At 39.5% G+C, this 22,153-nt stretch overlaps 1 protein-coding gene across 1 annotated transcript in view; it reads right to left on the bottom strand.

Annotated features, from left to right (window-relative positions):
* Nucleotides 1–1,976: 1,976 nt before the first annotated feature.
* The window catches only part of Frzb (frizzled related protein), a 38,299-nt gene continuing 18,122 nt past the window's right edge, over nucleotides 1,977–22,153 (bottom strand). Inside the window, exons 3-6 of the mRNA XM_004660278.2 lie at nucleotides 13,633–13,698; nucleotides 8,734–8,938; nucleotides 8,293–8,356; nucleotides 1,977–3,514 (exon numbers count right to left, since the gene is read on the bottom strand). Coding sequence (XP_004660335.1) covers nucleotides 3,395–3,514; nucleotides 8,293–8,356; nucleotides 8,734–8,938; nucleotides 13,633–13,698 — 455 coding nt within the window. The 3' untranslated portion in view covers nucleotides 1,977–3,394. The remainder of the gene's footprint in view (nucleotides 3,515–8,292; nucleotides 8,357–8,733; nucleotides 8,939–13,632; nucleotides 13,699–22,153) is intronic.

Below are 22,153 nucleotides of genomic sequence, written 5' to 3'. Positions count from 1 at the left end.
AGGCAGTAAGTAGAGCTATTTACTCACAGTGATTGTAACTTTTGTGTTTGACTTCTTAATAGGTAACAGATGTGGAGATACAGGCTTGCCCCACCCCACCCCCAAATGCTCTATGCAGCATATGGCTCTGAGTCAGACTTTACTGTATGTGACACAGTAAAATATGCATGTATCTGTGGAAAAGAGAATCCAAGTTTGCTGCTAATTTTCCTTTACTTGTTTATTCAGCATTTAGCTGACATTTTCTATTGTTTAAGAAAACTGAAATACTTAAGTTCGACAAAATTTTCCAAAGAAAGTTTAAATTGACTTTTTGGACCTCAATGTTACTAATAAGTATGCATTTTTAGTGGTTTTTAAAGTTAGTACCTGCAAGGAAGTCCTGTCAAGAGGCAATGACGAGACAATAATAATAATGCTACGGCAACCACAGCGCAGAAATGGTTTTGCAGGCTGGTTAGAAACATAACTGTGGTCTGGAGAGATGGCTCAGTGGTTAAAGGTGCTTGCTTGCAAAGCCTGACAGTCTGGGTTCGATTCTGTAGTATCCACATAAGGCCAGACACACAAAGAGGTTCATGTGTCTAGAATTTGTTTGCAAAGGCAGGAAGCTCTGCTATGTCCATATTCATGTTCTCTCTCTCTCTCTCTCTCTCTCTCTCTCTCTCTCTCTCAAATAAATTAATTAACTATTTGTCTTTTTAAAAAAGAAACATGTCTATCATGATAAAGTCATGTCATACTCCAAGAGGTTATGCTTAATAATGAAGATACTGTAACTGTCAGAGTGAGAAACCACAAGCACTTTATTCACAGACATTATTTGCTTATGTTTATTTTATTTTATTTATTTGAGAGACAGACAGAAATACACAGGCTGGGGGAGGGTTGAGGAAGAGAGAGAGAATGGGTGTCCCACGGCATACTGCACTACAGATACATGCACACCCTTGTGCATCTGGCATACGTGGATCCTGGGGAATTGAGCCTGAGTCCTTTGGCTTTGCAGGCAAGTGCCCTAACTGCTAAGACATCTCTCCAGCCCTTTTTAAATAAGTGACAGAAGTCTCATATGAAGTAACAAGACCAAACATCACCAGTATAAATATTAAAATGGGAGGTAGTCAAAAAATGTTAAACCTGAGAATTTGTCCTTTTGTTTATAAATTCAACTATATATGAAGTACATATACATTATGTCAAATTCCTACACTGGAAATAATTATGGTATTATTCAATCACATTTCTCCACCTCAAATTAAAAAAAACAAGCCCTGCAGGGGTGAGAAATACCCATGTTTTCCTTGCACATTAAAATATTTCATCACTAAGCATGTAGCTCAGAGGTTGATGACTGCCTAGCATTCACAGAGTCTAAGTTCCGTACCAAGCACCATAAGAAACAGTTTTTCATCATTTAGAATTGTTCTTACTCTGCTCAAGAAAGTTGACGGCATTTTAGATATTGAGGATACAACCTCCTTCGGTTCTCCTGTAGTCAAGTCTTCCCTTCTTGTAGGGTTCATATGAAAAGTTCTGGGAAAAGAAGATGGGGAAGCAGCAGCCCACAGTCTGGGATGCTAAGTCAAGGCATGAGTACCATGATGAGAGATTCTGTGGCCTCAGTGGCAGAGGTCTTCACTACCCAGTAGTTCACCTTAAAGAGATGACAGCTGCATCTAGGAAGAAATGCTCCTGTTGCAGTCAGTGAATATTGTCTGAAAGTCCAATGGCAAAATGCATGAAAGCAACCATAACCTATGCCCAAAAACCTACACCACCTTTCTACTGGCCAAGGTGGGAACTCATTTCTAAGAATGGAGAAATGGTTAGTGTTGAGGTTAATCAAAAGGTGGGAATGCTTTCTGCTTCTAAAAGAGAGCACTTAGATGAGTTATTATTTGCCAACAGGAAGCTCCTATTCAGGAAGGAATTTCATCCTTGCATTTGTTCTCACAGAAGGAAACACAGCACAGTTTGCATCATACGTGTTTTTATTTTCAGCACACCAGAGCTTAGAAATTTGGTTCTGCTAGTATCACACATGTAAATCTCAAGAAATGAGACTTTCAAGTGATTGACATAGGCTCTAAGGAACCCTGCCGGCAGAAAGAAGAAAAGATAGCATTTGTTTCCCATGGTCCCTTGGAAGCTCGCTGCAGCTCGGTAATGAGGATGTTTTTTGTTTCAAAAGTCAAAACAGTGTCTCTCATGACAACCATAATTCCTTTTATTAGACATTTTGAGCACAAATCCAAATGATAATGTTTAGGCCAATGAGATATCTCAATTTAGTTCAACTTGTATATGTGAGCACAGAAACCTACACATACACAAATACAAACACACACACACACACACACACACACACACACACACACACGCGCGTGCGCACACACACACCCCAAAACCCAAAAATAAAAAAGAAATTTGAACATTTCACTGCTCTCTACAAACTATGCATTTTATAGAGCTGCATAGCTTTTTAAAGTAACATGCACACATACTTTCTTCTCCTGGTCAACACGGGAAATCCAATTTATCATGAAAGGGGAGAGAGACAGAGGAAGAGATACACCAATGGGTTTTAGAAGGAAGCAGAACTGTGGTGATAACAACAGGTCTGGTTATAAGTCACTTCCCTAATGTCAATTAATAGATTCATAAACTAATCAAACACATGGTCAATGGAAGAATGCTACTGTTAAAAGCCCGAAGGGCTCCTGGTTTCCAATGTGCCTCTCAATGGGGCAAAATGTCCCTTCCTTAGCTCCTAACACTATTTATTTTGCTTCCTGCCAATCTTGAAAATAATTCATGCTGTGTATCATTTCCTCATAAATGCTTCCTGGGGCTTGATTACTCTGCCTGTGCAGTATTTGATTTCAAACTGCCATTTTACCTTTATAAACATTTAGAGCTTTCTGAGCACGAGGAGAATGCCCAGAAGGCATACAAAATCAAGAACTGCAAGTAGATCAGCAGCCTGTTTTCTGGTATATCTAGTTCTCTATATGTTTCCAGACATCTCTTCTTAGATCCAATATTGCATTAGGGTGAAGAACATGAATTTACTATCTGTGGACTCCAGCAAGGAGACCCTAGTTTCAACACGTTTAATTTATTATTATTATTATTATTATGGCAAGGACAGTTTTCCTATGATTAGTAACATAGAAGACATAATACATTTAAGAATCGGACTCCAAGCCTTTAAAAAGTAAGGGGAGAAAAACAGAAAACAAAGGAGAAAATAGCAGTAATGCCAGTTACCACACAATATCTGTAGTAAACAATAGAATGTGACGTGCAATAGTGCAATTTTCCTTTGCTAGTCCAGCAATGCAGGTCTTAGCAGGAGGTCACTCTGACGCTGCCTTCTGCATTGTGGGACTTAGTTACGCGCTGCTTGCCGGGGATTTGAGTTCCTGCCAGACTTCTGACTCTGGGTGGTGTCACTGATGCTGGAATCAGCTTTACTCAGTCCGAGGTGACGGAGCTTCAAATCCCAGCGCTGCAAATTTAAAAGAGAAAAACCATGTGCACACATCATGAGGGTCCAGTCCAAAAACTGGATATGACTAAAAAGTCAGATCTCTGGAGTATTTTGCTACTTTTCCAAAAGTATAAAATCCCTGATCCAGGAGAACAATAAAAATGTTGCTCTGTGACCATAATGCTCTGATTTAAAACACACACACACACACACAGAGAGAGAGAGAGAGAGAGAGAGAGAGAGAGAGAGAAAGAGAGAAAGAGAAAGAGAGAGAGAGGAGCCTCTGTTCATATCACACCTTCATATTAAAGTTTCCATGTCTGTGAATAAAGATGCATGCATCATATCTCCTGAATTTACATTCAAATGAAATATTTATATCTGGTGACTTTTTCGTCCTCTTCTTTTTTTTTTTTTAATTTTTTATTTATTTCTTTGAGAGCGACAGACACAGAGAGAAAGACAGGTAGAGGGAGAGAGAGAGAATGGGCGCGCCAGGGCTTCCAGCCTCTGCAAACGAACTCCAGACGCGTGCGCCCCCTTGTGCATCTGGCTAACGTGGGACCTGGGGAACCGAGCCTCGAACCGGGGTCCTTAGGCTTCACAGGCAAGCGCTTAACCGCTAAGCCATCTCTCCAGCCCTCGTCCTCTTCTTTTAAGACACATAGCAACATAAACTTTTAAAACTTGTGTGGGTTAAACAGTGAAAACAAAGGAGGGATAGTGTCTTAGAGGGAGACGTGCGTATAGAACATGTGAGATATGGGCTGTGAGGTGATGTGCGCGTGAGTGCGCAGATGTCTACACCCCAAGGAGAATGGCAGCTATCCTTTTCTCACTCATTTTCCTGTGTGCTTGAGATGGAGTCTCTCTCAACCCAGAGCTATGTTTTTCACAATTTTCTTGGTCAGTGATCCCTGCTGATTCTCTGCTACCACCCCCAAGTACTTGGGCTTCAGAGGTGTGCAGCCCATGCCCAGTGTGTACGTGGGTGCTGGAACTCAAACTTGGGCAGCTGGGCCCTCATGCTTGTGCAGCACTCTCCTCAGACCACTTGAAATACTTTTATCTTATTAAGGACATACTTCGTATGGATACATCACATGTTGGGACCATCTTTTCCCTCCTCCCTGCCCCATTCTTCTGGGGGCCCTCCTCAGTGGGTTGCTCATATTCCCCATGGGGTTACGGGTTAAGGGTTGTGGGAGCAGTAGTCAGTTGCTGGGGGAAGGCACTGTCTCTAGGCATGACATCTCAACCTGTGGTTCTTATAGTCTTTCCATCCCTAAAATATTTTATTTTTCAAAAGTTTCATTTATTTATTTGAGACAAGAAAGAGGCAGAGGGAAAGACAGAAAGAAACAGGAAGTGGGGATAGGCACATCAGGGCATCTAGCCATTGCAAACAAACTCCAGATGCAAGTACCATGTGCATCTGGCTTACATGGGTCCTGGAGAATTGAACCTGGGTCCTTTGCCTTCTTTAGGCAAGTGCTTTAACTGCTAAGCCATCTCTCCAACCCCCCTAAAATATTTTTAAGAACAATCTACAACAGGGCTGGAGAAATGACTTAGCGGTTAAGGTGCCTGCCTGCAAAGCTAAAGAACCCAGGTTTGATTACCCAGGACCCACATAAGCCAGATGCACAAGGTGGCTCATGTGTCTGAAGTTCATTTGCAGTAGCTGAAGATCATAGTGCACCCATTCTCTTTCTCTCTCTCCCTCTCCTCCTTTTCATTTCTCTCTCCCTCTCTCAAATAAACCAAGGATTCTTTAAAAAGAGAGAGATATCCACAACAAAAAACAAGCTCTTGTCCCAAATTTTACAACTCATTCATTGTAATTTTTTGTAAAGAAATCTATGATACTTTTGTTATTGTTGTTTAACACAGAAAGAAGGAGAGAAAGATAGAGAATGGGAACACCAAAGCCTCTTGCTGTTGTAAATGAATTCGAGTCATGTACCACTTTGCACATCTGGCCTTTACATGGGTTCTGCAGATCAGGCCCATGCTGGCAGACTTTGCAAACAATTGCCTTTAACTGCTGAGCTATTTCCCCAGCCCCTGCAATGTGTTTTTAATAAGATACATATACTAATATTTATATGTGACATAAGAAACTTAATGGAAGTTATATTTAGAGTATGGGTAGTAAATACAAACATTAACCACACTTGTCAAACTTCAACATAGAAACAACCTAGGGATTAAAAACATGGATTCATGTAAGGTCTGGAATAGGGCCAGTTTTTAATTCATATGTACATACTCAGGGCTAAAAGTTTTGGGTAGAATAAAACTCTTTTGGCCAGAATTATTGGGATCCTATTTTATTTTTCTAGTTAACTTGAGAAAGTAAAAGGAATTTTGTAGAATATGTGAATTTTTCATATAATTCCACGTTGGTTTTTTTTTCAGTTGATTTTTCTCTAAGCAGGTAGACAAAGCATTTTTAAGGGACCTTTTCTATGCAAATGATTATTTACCCAAGTCTCTGTTATAGCCAATTGTTCACATCAAGTTATTTGGACTCCTTTGAGGAGTACAAATCAGACTGTTTTTATATAAGGAAACAACAAAATTGTGAGGTAAAGTCTACTAAAATGATGTACTTTAAATAACAGAAAAATAGTAGTAGCTAATTTATACTGTGCTAGGCCCTATGTACATTTTCTTCAGCTTTCAAAAGAACCATATAATTAGACTCTCTCATGACTGCCAACATAGCATTGATGACATGGGGTCTATTAAATTCAAGGAACTTTGCATTTCAAGAAGTTAGAATTTGACCTTTAGCCATCTGACATTAGCTTCTTGCTACTTAAAGTGTGGTCACTAAACCAGCAAAACTTCCCTGAATATGTACATATGAGTTAAAAACTGGTCAAAGCTATAGGAGGATTGTAGCAAGTTCAAGGCTAGCTGGTGCTACATAGCAAGTACCAGGCCAACTAGGGCCATGTGCCCCCCCCCCCAAAAAAATTAAATTTAATTTAAAAAGATGATTGTTCAAATTTTTGGTCAATGTCTTCACATTAGAATGTTTAAATTCATACTAAGAAAAGGTCTTAAAAGCTTTATGAATTCCCTATAGAAAGTAATGAGAAATAAATCCGTGCTACAAAACAGAACAAATAAGCGAGGTGCCCTGTTGACAGCCTAGCCAGCCAGGCTTGTTACCCTCTCCGCAGCAGAGCTGTCGAAAGCTCTTCCAACTGGTACAGAAATTTAGGACAAATTCCTGTTTGGCAATAGCAAGCAGAAAACCAAATTTACAAAGACAGGAGGAGATTCCAATATCCTGAAGAGCCACTTCTGCATTAATGACTCAACACAACGCTGCTAGAAGAGAGATGCAGGTAGGGAGTGCCCACAATCTGTGCTTGAAACACATCTCACTTTTGACAAACATACTGGGGCAAAAGAGAACTCACTGGTGAGAGTTCCTCTCTACACAACGATGCCCTCTACGTTTTTTTTCTAGGTCACTTAAACCTCAAATGTGTCTGCTGTGTTGAGTGCCAGATGTGTAAGATCAACTGCCCAGGGCTGTTTAGCTTACCCTGTAAATGTTTCCCAAGCCTTCAAACTCAGAGAAGACGAGGATGTATTACGTTTGGTACGGTTCCCAACCCCCACCCTGATTCCCAACACATAGCCTCCAACATTCTTCAGCCTTCTATGCATGTTTCCCCATACGTATTTTTCTTCAAAAAAGATTTGTTTAGTGTAATAATAAGAAATTGAAATGTCTTTAATAAAGTAATTTACTACTTGGTTTGTGTTTATAAAGCAATACTAGACTCTGAGTCACTGGACTAAAAATAAAGCCATATTGCTCTTCTAATAACCTGGTTTGACCAGCTCTCTTCTACCAAGATACCCAGATGACTGGGGCTATACCTTGGGTGTACACTGGACAACTGGAATTTTCCTTTGTTTTTCTTTTTTTCATTCATTCTCACATGTGTGTGTATATTGGCACTATAGGTCTCTTGTCTCTGCAAAGGCCTGTCTGGCTTTGCATGGGTGGCTGGGAAATTGAAAACAGGCCAGCAGGCTTTGCAAGCAAGTACCTTTAACTGCCAAGAAAGTCTCCCCCACCTTTCTACCATATATTTTCCCCTTCTGACAGAATTGCAGTTGTTAAGAAACAATATGCTTAGGTAAAAAAAAACTATTTCCTACTCATCTCTTGCATCAGGGGTTCACATGACACCGGTCCTGAACAAAAGTTCTAAGGAAAGTTGCTGGATAGAGTGCTTGGAAATTTCTTCTTAACATCCGTATAAACAAGGAGATGAAAACAGTGACATAAAAACAGCAAAGAACTAAGCTATCTAGAGGCTGACACGCTAATAATAATGTGAAGCCACCCTCCCTGGGCTGGATAACTACAGGTTGACTTGTGAAAAGTTAGGACACCTATAGTTGGAACTTTGATATACATGCATGGAAATCATTCTTTTTGTTGTTGTTGTTGTTGTTTTGAAGTAGGGTCTTGTTCTAGCCCAGCTCTGGCCTGGAATAGTCTCAGGGTAGCCTTGAACTCACAGCAATTCTCCTACTTCTGCCTCCCAAGTGCTGGGACTAAAGGTGTATGCCACCATGCCCAACTTCACTCTTTAAATAAAATAGACATTAAGGACAATCTAACTCTTAGAGTATTCAATATATACATATGTATACATACTAGAATCTAATATCCTCATCTAGTTGAGGGCAATTATTCATTTATATGATAGATGGTTTTCTTTGCACTACATTTCTTTGAACACAAAATATCATCTTACCTTAACTTTTTTACCAAGGCGATCCTTCCATTTCTCAGCTATAGAGCCTTCTACCAGGAGTAACCTGCATTTTAAAAACGAATGACCACTTTTGAAAAATAAGGCACCTTTTTGAAAAATACAATGTATTGATACCAAGAAAGATTAAATATGGCTTTTCTAGAAAAGTAATTTTGAACTATTTAGGAGTCATGGACCCCTTTCAGAAACAAATGAAGTGATGATCCCTCTGTCTAGAACAATTCATACCTATAAACTGTATTCACATCTTTTTCTACCCAATATATGAAACTGAGGAATCCAATTAAAGTTTATCCAGTCTCTAAGAAAAAAAAAAAAAAACAGAGCCCAAGGTAAGAACAGCTAATTAAGATCTCTGAAGAGAAATGTGCTGGGTAGAACAGCAAAGAAATAACCCTGAAGCCTTCCAGGGCTAGTTACCTGGAGCGCTCTTCATCTTCATAGCCCATGATGATATACTCCTCATTAACATTAAGTGGGGGGCAGAGACAGCCAGAGCTGGCGTAAAGGTTGACGGTGTCCCTCGGAATGTTCACCAGAGATGCCTTTAGGATTTCCTTCACCTCCACGACTGCAGTCACATCATGGCACTTAGTCCTCACCTCTTTAACTTTAGCCCGGATGACTGGGATGGAAGAAAAGCTGATGTATAATGTGACACACAACAGGCACTGCTCACAAAAGGCAAGTAGACTTCTTCGTAGTCCGTTCCTCTGGACTTCTTGCTCAGTGTATACACAGGAAGAGTCAACCTAGAGTGAGTGACTAAGCATCACATCTGCCTTCTTAATGTCAGCTTGTTTGTGTATATACACTTATGTTTTTATATTCATGTGTGTGCATGTGCTTCATTTTTAGAAATCTATTAGATAAACAAGGGTTGATTGAGAAATGAGATACAATTTTTCTCCAAAACTATGCATTTGCTGTCAGTAGTTTTTAAAATTTTTTTATTAATCTATTTTATTTATTTATTTGAGATAGAGAGAGGGAGGGAAAGAGAGAGAGAGAGAGAGAGTGAGAATGGGCATGCCTGGGTCTCCAACCATTGCAAACGAACTTCAGATGCATGCACCACCATGTGCATCTGGCTTATGTGGGACCTGGAGAATTGAACCTTGGTCTTTAGGCTTTGCAGGCAAATGCCTTAACTGCTAAGCCATCTCTCCAGCCCTGACGGTAGGAATTTAAAGTACATTACTGTCACCATATGTAAAGGCCTGTACTCACATATAGGTTTATTTCTCCATCTGCACTGTTCTAGTGGATTGATTTTCTCAAGTGGGGAATCTCTTCAGTGTTTTAACACTTTCCTGTTCAATAGTGGTCCAAAATCTTGTTCTGCAATCTTGTCATCTTTCTCATTTCAGCTCACTGTTCAGATATTAATTCTTCTCCTGTTTCAGTACATACTATCTTTTATACTCTCTTTTAGGCATACTAAAATTTCTTCTTTTAAAAATATTTATTTTATTTATTTTGTTTATGGAGAACAAACTCCAGGTGCATGTGTCACTTTGTGTATCTGGCTGGGAAACTGAACCTGGGCCAGCAAATTTTGCAAACAAGTACCTTTCACTATTGAGCTATTTCCCCAGGCACTCGAATTTCTTCTTGAATAAAAAAGTTGCCACAATTAGATCCCATTTCCTCCACCTCTATTGTGGTCACATATTCTCACCTTCCTTGCCCTCCTGTTACAGAGTGTGCTTCAACGTGCCAATGACATCAGGCTCTGTCTGACATTGCAGATACTGACACCAGATCTGCCTCACAAGGGTTAGCCTCATGTTTCAATAAGAAGACACATTACCTTCAATTGAAAAGTCAAACAACACTTAAAATCTAGAAAGCACATTTCTGCTATTTTTCTGTATCTCTCTTTTGAAAAAGCCAAATTCTTTAGATTCCTATTTCTGGTGAGTGAGCTTTATTTTTTTTAAATTAAAAAAAAAGTTTAAGAAACAAGCAATATAGCTGGGCGTGGTGGCACATGCCTTTAATCCCAGCACTCGGGAGGCAGAGGTAGGAGGACTGCTGTGAGTTCGAGGCCACTCTGAGACTACAAAGTGAATTCCAAAAAAATTCAAAAAACAAAAACAAACAAACAAAGCAAGAAAGAAGATGTCAAGTATTAGGGAATCAGTAACATTTGCTCAGGAAGCCCACTGTCCTCACTCAATCTTCATTGATGTTATGCAGGAAAAACACAATGTATCTAGGAGAATCTACATCGTGAAAGCTTCTACGATATGAATCAGCAAAGTCCTTTCCCTGGAGGACCCTGCTATGTCGTTAGGGTTTAGGACTCTAAAGAATTGACAAAAGTAATCCATGATGGCCTGCTGATAAGCCATCGGTGTTCCAACTTTTTCAAAGTCACTTAATATTTTGCCAATACAACATATGTGACAGAAATTAAGGCACTGATTAATTATGAATTTTTAGGATAGTTTTATTTTTGCTCCACAGATAATCCTCAGAGGACTTGTTGCAAATTTGAGGACTATAAAGCCTAACTGCCTAGCTGGCCTTGCCTGGTTTGATATGCGAGTGGACTGAGGCCCTTTCCAGTCTCAGCCTCTCAATTCTGTACTTGAACAAGAGATAAAATTGTCTTTTCAGATGATAAGTTCCTAAGCCCAGCTAGCAGACTTTGTGTGCGTTCTGGCTTAAATGAATGTGCTTCTTGGTATCCGTCAACCATTAGAGATTAGTGAGCTATGCAAATGTTCTCAAGCTAATGATTTATTTACCCAGTGTGTCTACTATTTTCATTAGAAATTTTTAGCACACGTACCCATTCCAAAATAAATATCTCTCTACAAGACCTACTTTATTATTCAGATAATGTTGTTAAAACTCAAGAATTTTTAACTGAATTGATCTGAATGAGTAAGAGGTTTTGCGTGAATTACCAATTATTCTAATGCCTACTAGGTTTTCTCAATGGACATGTATAAACATGTGAAGCAAATACAACTGATTTTGAAAATAAAAATATATTTCTTCTTCAATAATTTTTCTTCTACTTAATTAGAGTGCCTGCTTTCCCTGCTTTCCCCTAAAAAATGTGTAAGTCCCACACAAATGACAACCGTTAAGTTATTAATATCCTGGTTATTATTTGGCTATAAAAATATCTTTTCTTTCCTTTTCTGTTTAGACAGGGTCTCATTATGTCTAGGCTGGCCTCCAACTTGCTATGTACCTGAAGCTGGTCTCAAACTCCACAGCTTCTTGCAGATGTGCACCACCGTCTCTTCTATGAGTTGTGGTTCGCATTGCATTTCATTTCCTGATGATAACTTGGCTGCCTTCTCTAAGATTTTTCTCTTTCCAGTGACATATCCACCAGTGTTTCAACTCTTAATGCAGAGCAGTAAAACATTACTAATAAGGAAAGAGCATTAAAATGGAAATGATATGTCCCTATATAAAGTTGTGCTTTATTATAACTACACTTAAAAGCTCATAGAGCATTTTTTAATCTTAAAAGTCCAATCTCCTACTAAAAACATGGATTTCCCTGTTCTCTGATGTTCATTACCTCAATTTGCACAAGGAACGGGTTCCTTGGATAAGCAGCCAAGCATCTTAACTCCTAGATAAACTAGCCTTTGAACCCTACAAAGTCTGTTTCATATTAATGAAGAAAAAGCTAGATTCCTCTTGAGATGAACAGAAAGTCTGCTGTGATAGTCCACATCTATAATCCCAGCACTCTGACACTGAAGAAGGAGAATTCCAAGTTCAATACTAGCCTGGGCTTCACAGCAAGTTCAGGATGGTCTCAAATATATATATATGTGTGTGTGTGTGTGTGTGTGTGTGTGTGTTTAAAAATGACAGGTAGGGCTGGAGAGATGGCTTAGCGGTTAAGCGCTTGCCTGTGAAGCCTAAGGACCCCGGTTCGAGGCTCGGTTCCCCAGGTCCCACGTTAGCCAGATGCACAAGGGGGCGCATGCGTCTGGAGTTCGTTTGCAGAGGCTGGAAGCCCTGGCGTGCCCATCCTCTCTCTGTCCCTCTATCTGTCTTTCTCTCTATGTCTGTCGCTCTCAAATAAATAAATAATAAAAAAAATTTAAAAAAAAAAAGAAAGAATTGTTTTTTAAAAAAAAAAATGACAGGTAGTAAATAAAAAGATAAAAGCTGGTTCCACTGAAGAAAAACTAAGGAAAGTAGTTGAATTTATCTTAAGGAGATTAGCTTACACTGAGAATTTTATGTTTTATGCTTTTTATTAAAAATGATTTCCAGGGCTGGAGAGATGGCTTAGCGGTTAAGCGCTTGCCTGTGAAGCCTAAGGACCCTAGTTCAAGGCTCGATTCCCCAGGACCCACGTTAGGCAGATGCACAAGAGGGCGCACGCGTCTGGAGTTCGTTTGCAGAGGCTGGAAGCCCTGGCGCGCCCATTCTCTCTCTCTCCCTCTATCTGTCTTTCTCTCTGTGTCTGTCGCTCTCAAATAAATAAATAAGTAATTTAAAAAAAAATGATTTCCAAAGATACTATTTTCACAGCCTTATTGATTTTTCTCCTTCCAATTCCCCAAACTCTAGAAGTAGAAATAAATCTCTATACTTCCTATGTCATCTAAAGCAGAGCACATGAACACAATAAAATTCTCATATTCATAGTTTACTTTAAAACCCTAATTGTATGTTTACTCATTAATTCAGCATCAGTAGTCTTCTGCACAGACACAACATGCCCTGTATCAACCTCATGAATAGGCTGAGCACCCCTAATGCAAAAAACTACTATCCAAAACTGAGTACCAACATAATATCACAAATGTAAAATTCCTAGCTTCTTGTGAAAGGTCAGATGAAATAAAGATTCACTGGGTAGATTGAGAAAAACAAGTTTGCTCCTCAGCTTCCAGGAGAAGAGCCCATCTGCTTTGAAATTGTGGATCAAGGTGATGGTTCTGCCAGGTGTACCAAGAGGCACATTTGTCTGGAGTTTGTTTTGCAGTAGGAAAAAGCCCTGACATGCTCTCACTCGTTCTCTCTTTCTCTCTCTCTCTCTCTCTCTCTCTCTCTCTCTCTCTCTCTCTCTCTCTCTCATACATAAATAAATAATTTTCAATATAATGGTTCTAAGGTGCCAAAAGTGCAGCCCAAGGAACTCACAATCAATCACTTGTCAAGAACTTTGTCACTGTGAGACACTTTAATTGGCTGAAGTAGGGGACTATGCTCTTAATAGCTGTCCTTCTTTATTTTTAAGCCTCATTTACATGCAGGCAAGACCATGTCACACACACACACCTTTCCTAGCAGAAGTTTATGAGTGGACCATAAAGTTATCCTTACCATAGTTGTAATTGTTCCGGAAATAGGTCTTCTGTGTAGCTCTGATAGGTTTACATTTGCAGCGTTCTGGAAAACATATTTTAATTATAAGCAAATTTCATTGTTTTAAGAAGACTACATATGAATTCAGGAGTAAGAATGCTCTTTACAATTCTGTGTCTGAATTCCTTCTCCTGGAACTAATTTCCTATTTCTTCTATCTACATAGCCTCTTAATCAGTGTCAGTAGGTCCTCGAGTTCCCACTCTGTAACCAACCACCGAATGCATAAGTTAACCAATATGAATAAGGTAACCATGACCCCATGTAGCTGGTGTACTTCTGTGAAAGAGCATCTGTCAGTCTGCTTTTTACAGGTTATGTAGCATGTGTCCACATGTTAGATCCTGGGTTTAATGCAACCAGGAAAATGAACAGACTTTTTTAAAAAGTACTTTTATTTATTTATTTGAGACAGAAAGGGGGGGGGGGAGAGAATGGGTGCACCAGAGCCTCCAGCTGCTGCAAATGAACTCCAGATGCATGCACCACCTTGTGCACCAGGTTTACATGGGTCCTGGAGAATTGAACTTGGGTCCTTAGGCTTTGCAGGCAAGCACCTTGACCACCAAGCCATCTCTCCAGCTCGGAACACACTTTTTACAGGTTACACGGCATGCTCCCACATGTTAGATCTTGGGACTGAAAGCAACCAGGGAGATAAACAGACTTTGCCACAATCCCATGAACTTAACAGTGTTCTGAAGGACAGTGAGCCCCTTCCACAGGCAGAACAGCTACCTTTATACATAATGATGTTTTATACTCTTAAGGGGAAGTTATTACATGCATCATTTGAAAATGAAAATTCTCTGCTTTAATAATATCTGAACACATATTTTATGTAGGACAGATGTATGTCATAAAAGCTCTAATTACTTCAAAATGTTTCATCTATAGATCATTCTACTTGGATACACTAAACCTTTCATAGAAGAGCTACACTGCCAAGGTTATTTACTTAAGAACCTGGGCCTGGGAATGTACCTCAGCAGTACAGTGGCTGAGTAGCATGTACGAGGCCATGAGTTTAATTCCTAGCAACACACACACACACACACATGCATGCATGTGCGCATACACACACTCCATTATAAACATAGCAAAGCTAACCAAAGTCAGTCCAAAAACAGAAAAAAATATGATTTCCTGAGAAGATATTTGATTATGTATAAAGGTTTCTTCAAATTAACCCCCTTAAGAAAGCCCCGTTGAGACAATTCCATGGTATGAGTTTCCATTCTCTTGACACAGAACACATGAACTAGAGAAGGGAAGCTGGTAGAGAAGTGTCTGGAGGCTACCGAGGTGGTTCAGAATTTAGGAGCACTTCCAGTGCAAGCGTGGGGGCAAGAGGAGGCCTGAGAGACTGCTCTACTTCGCTCTCCAGTGCCCATAGACACAGGTGGCTGTGACCTCGCAAGTCCTTAACCCCACTCCTGTGGGAAGAAGCAAAGACCAAAAAACAAAGATCTCCAGGATAAGTAAGAGAGCCCAGCTCAAGGGAGAATGGGCAGAAGAGTGAGGAAGTGGGACACTCAGCATTTCCTTCCAGCTGCCACAGGCAAGCCACTGCCAGCCTCATGCACACACCACACCACACCAAAAAAAATTCTAAGTGTTCAGGAGGCTGAAGTAGGAAGATAGCTCTGAGTTGAGGTCTGCCTATGACTACAGAGTGAGTTCCAGGTTAGCCTGGGCTACCTGAGTGAGTCCCTGTCTAAAAAACAAGAAGGAGGAGGAGGAGAAAGAGGAGGAGCAGAAGAAGAAAAGAAGAGAAAAACATAAATAAAATATATTTTATGCTAGCATGGGTACCAATAAAAAGGAAAATCTGTTGTTGACCACTGTTGTCATGTTTTATAATGACAATACAATTTATTGCAGTCAGGCCTGTAAATAAACAGCAGCATCAAACCTGAGGCAGCTGGAGCCCCTGCCAGCCTTCATTTCTAGAATAAGCATCATCTCTCCTAGGCATGGTCAGAGCAGGACTTGCTCTCATCTTGCTGGAAGCAGGAGCTGGAAGTACTGCTCTGAGCACTGTCCTTCCCTTATCCTGCAGGTAATGTAAGCCATGTTCTGTGATCTAGGCCCAATGAACAATGAATAGTATCAGTGTTTGCTCCTCTTTTAAAGGTGGCTTCTCCAAAACAAGCTTTCCTATTAGCAGCATGTTTGTATTCCCATTTTTAAAAAAATGGAAAGTTATCTGGTTCTTGGCTTCTTATGTAACTGCTTTATTGTGGACTAACATGTCACACATTTTTACAGATGGTCTACACATGACATTATTTCTGAAGAAATGAATGCTATAGCCTTGGCTTTAAATTTTATCCTAATAAGCACCAGGCATGGTGGTGCATGCCTTTAATCCCAGCACTCGGGAGGCAGAGGTAGGTGGAGCCCCATGAGTTTGAGGCCACCCTGAGACTACATAGTAAATTCTAGGTTAGCCTGGACTAGAGTGAGATCTTACCTCAAAAAAAATTATCCTAATAAAGGGATTTTTGAAAAATTACACTAAAGTGATTTTGTAAGATTGGAAGAAGGTAGTTATATAACTATGTATATAATTACATGTATATAGCTGAGCTTAATGGACTGGGCAATTTAATTTGGAGACCAAAGTTTGCTCTTACTGATCTCTGAGGGAGCAGCAGAAGAATACTACATAAAAGGGACACTTGCTTACCTAAGTCTCTAACTCTTCTTACAAGCAAATGCCTGTCTAGTTCAACTAACCAAGAGCTTAACAGATTAGCAAGAGTGAAAAGCAGTTGTGGCTCAAAATTAGAAGAGAATCCATTAGTTCTGGTTATTCAATAAAAACATATTCACATGGAGGCTATTTATGAAAAGCATACCTTAGATTAGTAAACCTAAATTATTTTCTCTCTTCTAAGTCCTATTTACACACATACACCTAGAAAATTACAGAGAACCATGGAGAGAAGAACGATATGAATTAGCTATTACAATGTTTTGCACCTGCCACACTAAGCCAGACTACAACAGTTTATCCTTTATTACCAACAGTTGGCTTCCTTATATTATGACTTTTGATTAAGTCAACAGTATTTCTATTATTACTAATTTAATTGCTACAGCCTTATCTACCATTTGCAGGGTGGCACAAAGAATCTAAGTGTTGGTTTCTACAGTGGCAAAATGAAATCCCACCTTTACTGAACTTTGAAAAAAAAAACTATTGGATATTGATTTTCTTATAACATTTGAGAATAAAATCCTAGAGAGGTGTTAGAGTCTTCCTGATTCTTAATCCCAGGATAAAAAGATAAAGGAGTTAACTTTGATAAAATATACCATGTGACAAAAATCTTCCAATATGTGTAGTTTTAAAATGAAAAGTTCAAGGCTAGAGTGATGGCTTAGGTGCATGCCTGCAAGCCTAAGGACCCAGGTTTGATTCCCAAGTACCCATATAAGCCAGATGTACAAGGTAGTACCTGCTTCTGGAGTTTGTTTACAGCGGCTAGAGACCCTGATATGCCCATTCTCTCTCACTTTATATAACCTCCCCTTCCACATCAGCGCATGTTTTGGCAATAAACTCTAAGCTCAGACATAAGGTATTTTTCTAGAAAAATATCCACTCAATGACATAGTTTTCCAAAGTCATGGACCACTGAAGTTGATGGACTACTGAGGTCTGGTGAAGGTGATGATGGTGGTTTGTAGGATAGAAAGCAGACCTGCACTCCATGAGTGGCACAGGCCATGACAAGGATGCTGTCTTGGGCTGTTCTTCATGTTCACTCATTCTTCTAACTCAGTTCTTTAAACCAATCTGTTAGAATTCCTGATCTCCTATTTTTCTGCAATGAACCTGAAGACTGTTATTATAGTGATAGAAAATGAATTTCTCACCCTAGTACAAATCTGAAAAAAAAGTTAACATTACAAGTACTCCATACAACTTGGTCTGGAAGTGCTGGGGATGTAGCACAGTGGTAGAGCTAACATGCATAAATTAGATTCTCAGCAATGAAGAAAAAAGAAAACTCTGCATCTGCAACTAGGAGATGTCCCCCTTAACACCACAACATCTGAGCATTGTCAGCCTTGAGTCTCCACAGAGAGCTTCTGATAGACAAGCCAAAGAGGGAAATGACCATGTCCTTCTATATCCAGGTCTGAGCATAATACTAGGCTTACTTATTAAAAAACACATCTGGGCTGGCAAGATGACTTGTTGGTTAAGGCACTTGCCTGCAAACCCTAAGGACCCATGTTTGACTCTTCAGATTCCATGTAAGCCAGACACACAACATGACACAAGCGCACAAGGTCACACATGCACACAAGGTGGCACATGTGACTGGAGTTCGATTACAGTGGCTGAAGGCACTGGCACACCAATTCTCTCTCTCTCTCTCCCTCTCTCTCTCTCTCTCTCTCTCTCTCTCTCTCTCTCTCTCTCTTTCTCTCTCTCCCTTGCATAAAAACGACCAGTCTGTTGTACATTCAATCATACTTTTTATTATTTTTAAAGATCTAAATAATTCTAAGGGCCTGATACAATCATGAGCTTTGTTACTCACTGGATTTTCACTGTTTAATGCAAACTTGGTTGAGGTCAAGCTTACTAATGAGACAACTTTGTAAGCAGCCCTGACCTTTGCTTCAAATGGCATTCTTTTAAGTCTCACTCACAGCTGTACCACTGTGATTAACTTCGCTAGATTCCAACAGTCCATAACCTTTGATATTCCATTACTTTGGAAGACTACTACTATCTTTGAGTGGATATTTTTCTGATTTTTCCCTAGGAAAATATTTTATTTCTGGGATTACGATTTATTGCCAAAACATAGGGGGGAAAAAAAGCATAGTCTCCATCCATATTGTTTCCATTGTAACTCTCTCAAAAATGGCCCTTCCTACTCAGATTAAAGTTCAAATTATTTTAATTTGTGCCAAATATACTGTGTATTTTATATCCTGGAATTTGACTCCTGAAACCCATTTGTCCTTTGTTTCTCTACCTTAAGGTAGTTAGGAGAAAGCCACAACAAATTTAAAAATATGCAAAATAAATATATGTGATTTTGAAGATCTATATTCTTAACTTTGATATATTTTCATCTGCTTAGGAAAAGTGTCCATGAGAATTTTTAACATCTGTTAGCATCCACAATACCATGTTTGTCTTTCTGCTGTAGCAATGATGGCGTTGTCTAACTATACAGCCCTGAGCTATATAAGCTTCCCTAAACATTACCTTAATATGCCAGTCACTGACATGTTAGTACATTCACTCCACAGGTATTTATTTGGCTTGTCTCACACTCTAGGCTCTGTATGAGGCATGGGAGATGCATGATGGGTGATGCAGGGAATACAGAGGATGCAGACATTGAACAAATAATTACATATGAGACAAGTTGCAGCTATGCACAATACACACTAGGAAAAGAGAACGCAACGTGGTATGCAATGTGTAATGTGACCATCTAAATTGCTCAGGCCTTCATTGTCTTCTGAGGAAATGATGTTTAATCATGAACCTTGAAAGATGAGTTACGGCCATCCAAGCAAGAACTACATCTTACTATGTCTATAAAACAGAGAAGAAAGAACACATGAAAGAGACTGAAAAGGAGTTTGCAGAGAAGTGGGAGGAAATTCAGGAGGACATGGAGTCACAAAAGCTAAAAAAAACAAGGAGTTCTAAGGGGGCAATCCTCTGTGCCAATGACCCTCAAAGCTCAAGTTAGTAAAGAAATAAAAGGGTCCATGAATTTAATTGGCAAGGAGAAGACAGAACTCTGAGCAAAAGGAAGAAAAAGGCTTTGAAAACCAGGACAGCTCATCCACTACACATGAAGGAAAGGGAGAGAGGGGTGGCCATGGTGACAGGATGATAAATTTGTGGGTGGAAGGATGAGAGGGTTTCTTCCAACAGCTTTTGCTCTGTCATTGATGGATGGAGTGATGCTTTCACTGAGGGGCTCAGAAAGGCAGGATGTGAGTGTGTGAGGAGGCACAGCATGAAACTGTGAGGGGAAATGGCAACTTTAGTAGATGAATTTGAGAGACAAACTACTTGTCCAGGAAATTTCTTAAAGTATATCAGTCATCCCAGTTGAATGATTGTCTCCAACTATTAGAGTTGAGAATTTACCTTGATTAGAAAAGGAAAGGAATTGAAAGTATTGTCAAAGCAGTGATTATTGCTATGAACAATGGAATTTAATATAAACAAGGAGACTAAAGGTTGTATAGATAGCAAGTAGACATTGATGGATAGGAAATCTCAATGGGCTAAGTCAGCAGTGACCATTCCAGAGCAAATCCACCTGGAAGAAAAGAAGCAGACATGAGAGTGAGATGTTTGAAATGAACTATAATTATAATGCTAGTCCCACTACTACATGGCCAAGCCTGGACTACCCTAGAAGTACATGGCCACAGTGGACAGGCAGGCGGGTGAGTAAAGTGAAGAAGGCAGTATATTAGATGCTTCATCTGCCACTTCACCAGGGAATCAGAACAGCAACAGGACTGATGCCACTGTGGGTCCTGTTCAGAGAACCCATATGGGGAGGGTAGTCTTCACATCATTTTGCATCCCAGATTAGCTCCTCCATCCTTCCAGAGACAAAGATGAAAAAGCATCCTGAGATTCCAACCCTGAGACCAACCACATTCTCACATCCAAAAATTACAAATATCACAAGGACATGTGGTGGAAAACCCAGAGTCCTGTGTTTCTTAGGACATAAAAAAAAAAAAAAAAAGAAACAAAGAACTCACCAGAATTCTGCATTTTTATCTCAGTGATAAAATGGGGGACAATGGGTAAGAAAAACAATTTCTAAAAAATTAATATATTAAACTGGTAATAATATTTAAAAGACTAGAATTTAAAACTCCTATTGGCATTATGCTCATCAAAGAGTGCATTATAATGTAATAAAAATAATGAAATGAAGCAGAGAGAAGTGGATAAATCTCACAATCATTATGTTAAGCCAAAGGAGCCAGTGACAAAAGACACACTATGATTGATTCCACTTACAAAAAGTGAAGATCTAACAATGTTAATGTATAGCACTGTGAGATGTTTGTGCAGTAAAGCATATAATTAATATGATAAAATAAAAACTATTAACTGTGTTTGCCTAGCATGGACACAAGGAAATCTCTAAGGGTGACAGACATGTTCTGTATTCTGATCTGGGTGATGGCTTGCATGATACTGACATCTGTGAAAAGTCAATGAGGAGCTGGAGAGATGGTTTAGCAGTTAAGCGCTTGCCTATGAAGCCTAAGGACCCTGGTTTGAGGCTCAATTCCCCAGGACCCACGTTAGCCAGATGCACAAGGGGGCACATGTATCTGAAGTTCATTTGCAGCGGCTGGAGGCCCAGTCTATCTATCTGCCTTTCTCTCTGTGTCTGTTGTTCTCAAATAAATTTTTTTTTAAAGTCAATGAGGCACATAATTGTGATGTGTGCAATTTACCATAAGTTAATCTTAATAAATTACCATCAACATGAAATTCATAAGATATTCCTTTCATTTTTTCCATAAAATGAAGCATGTCATGACTAGCTGCCATTCATTACATATTTAAAATAATATTTATTTCCTAGTCATATGCATAGGGCAAAAAAATATCATATTGAGTTTTATTTGGAGTTAGGGTAATATATGGAAAATGCGGTACAGTTGACTGGTGAACCTAGGTAATATAATAAGGCATTAAACAGCAAAGTAACATTTACTCAACTTAGCTATAAAAATAAACCTCAAACTCTGTAATAAAGGACTCAATTCATAATAAACTTTCACTCTGTAAAAAGGGAATTGCTTAAGATTGAGAGAGGTAACAGTGTATTAATAAGAAAAGGAAATTCAATTTATTTCTTTAGGGTTATATTTTTGGAAATTTTTAATTTATTTATTTGAGAGGGAGAAAGAAGCAGGTGAGAGAGACAATGGGAATACCAGAGTCTATAGCCTCTGCAAACAAACTCTAGGCACATGTGCCACTTTGTGCATCTGGTTTACATGGGTTCTGGGGAATCGAACCTTGGTCCTTTGGCATTGCAGACAAGTGCCTTAACTGCTAAGCCATCTCTCCAGCCCCAGAAAAATTTTAAATAAATTACTTTCCACAAGGTTTCTGGGGCTGGGGAGATGCTCAATGGTTAAAGGCACTTGCTTGCAAAACCTGGCAGCCCAGGTTTGATTCCCCAGTACTCATATAAAGCACTGTACAAGTTCATTTGCTGCAGCAAGAAGCCCTGTCATGACCATTCTCATTCTCTCTCTTCTCTCTATTTCTCTCCCTCAACTAAGTAAAAATATATTTTTAAAAAGGTTTCTGTGGCTGGAGAGATGGGTTAGTGGTGAAGGCACTTACCAGTGAAACCTGAGGACCCAGGTTTGATTCCCCAGTACCCAGGTAAGCCAGATGCACAAGGTGGTACATGTGTCTGGAGTTCATGTG

This window comes from Jaculus jaculus, chromosome 4 (genome assembly GCF_020740685.1).
Source record: "Jaculus jaculus isolate mJacJac1 chromosome 4, mJacJac1.mat.Y.cur, whole genome shotgun sequence".
Classification (NCBI taxonomy): domain Eukaryota; kingdom Metazoa; phylum Chordata; class Mammalia; order Rodentia; family Dipodidae; genus Jaculus; species Jaculus jaculus.
Note: the sequence above shows the minus strand (reverse complement) of the source record. Positions and strands in the feature narration are given on the sequence as shown.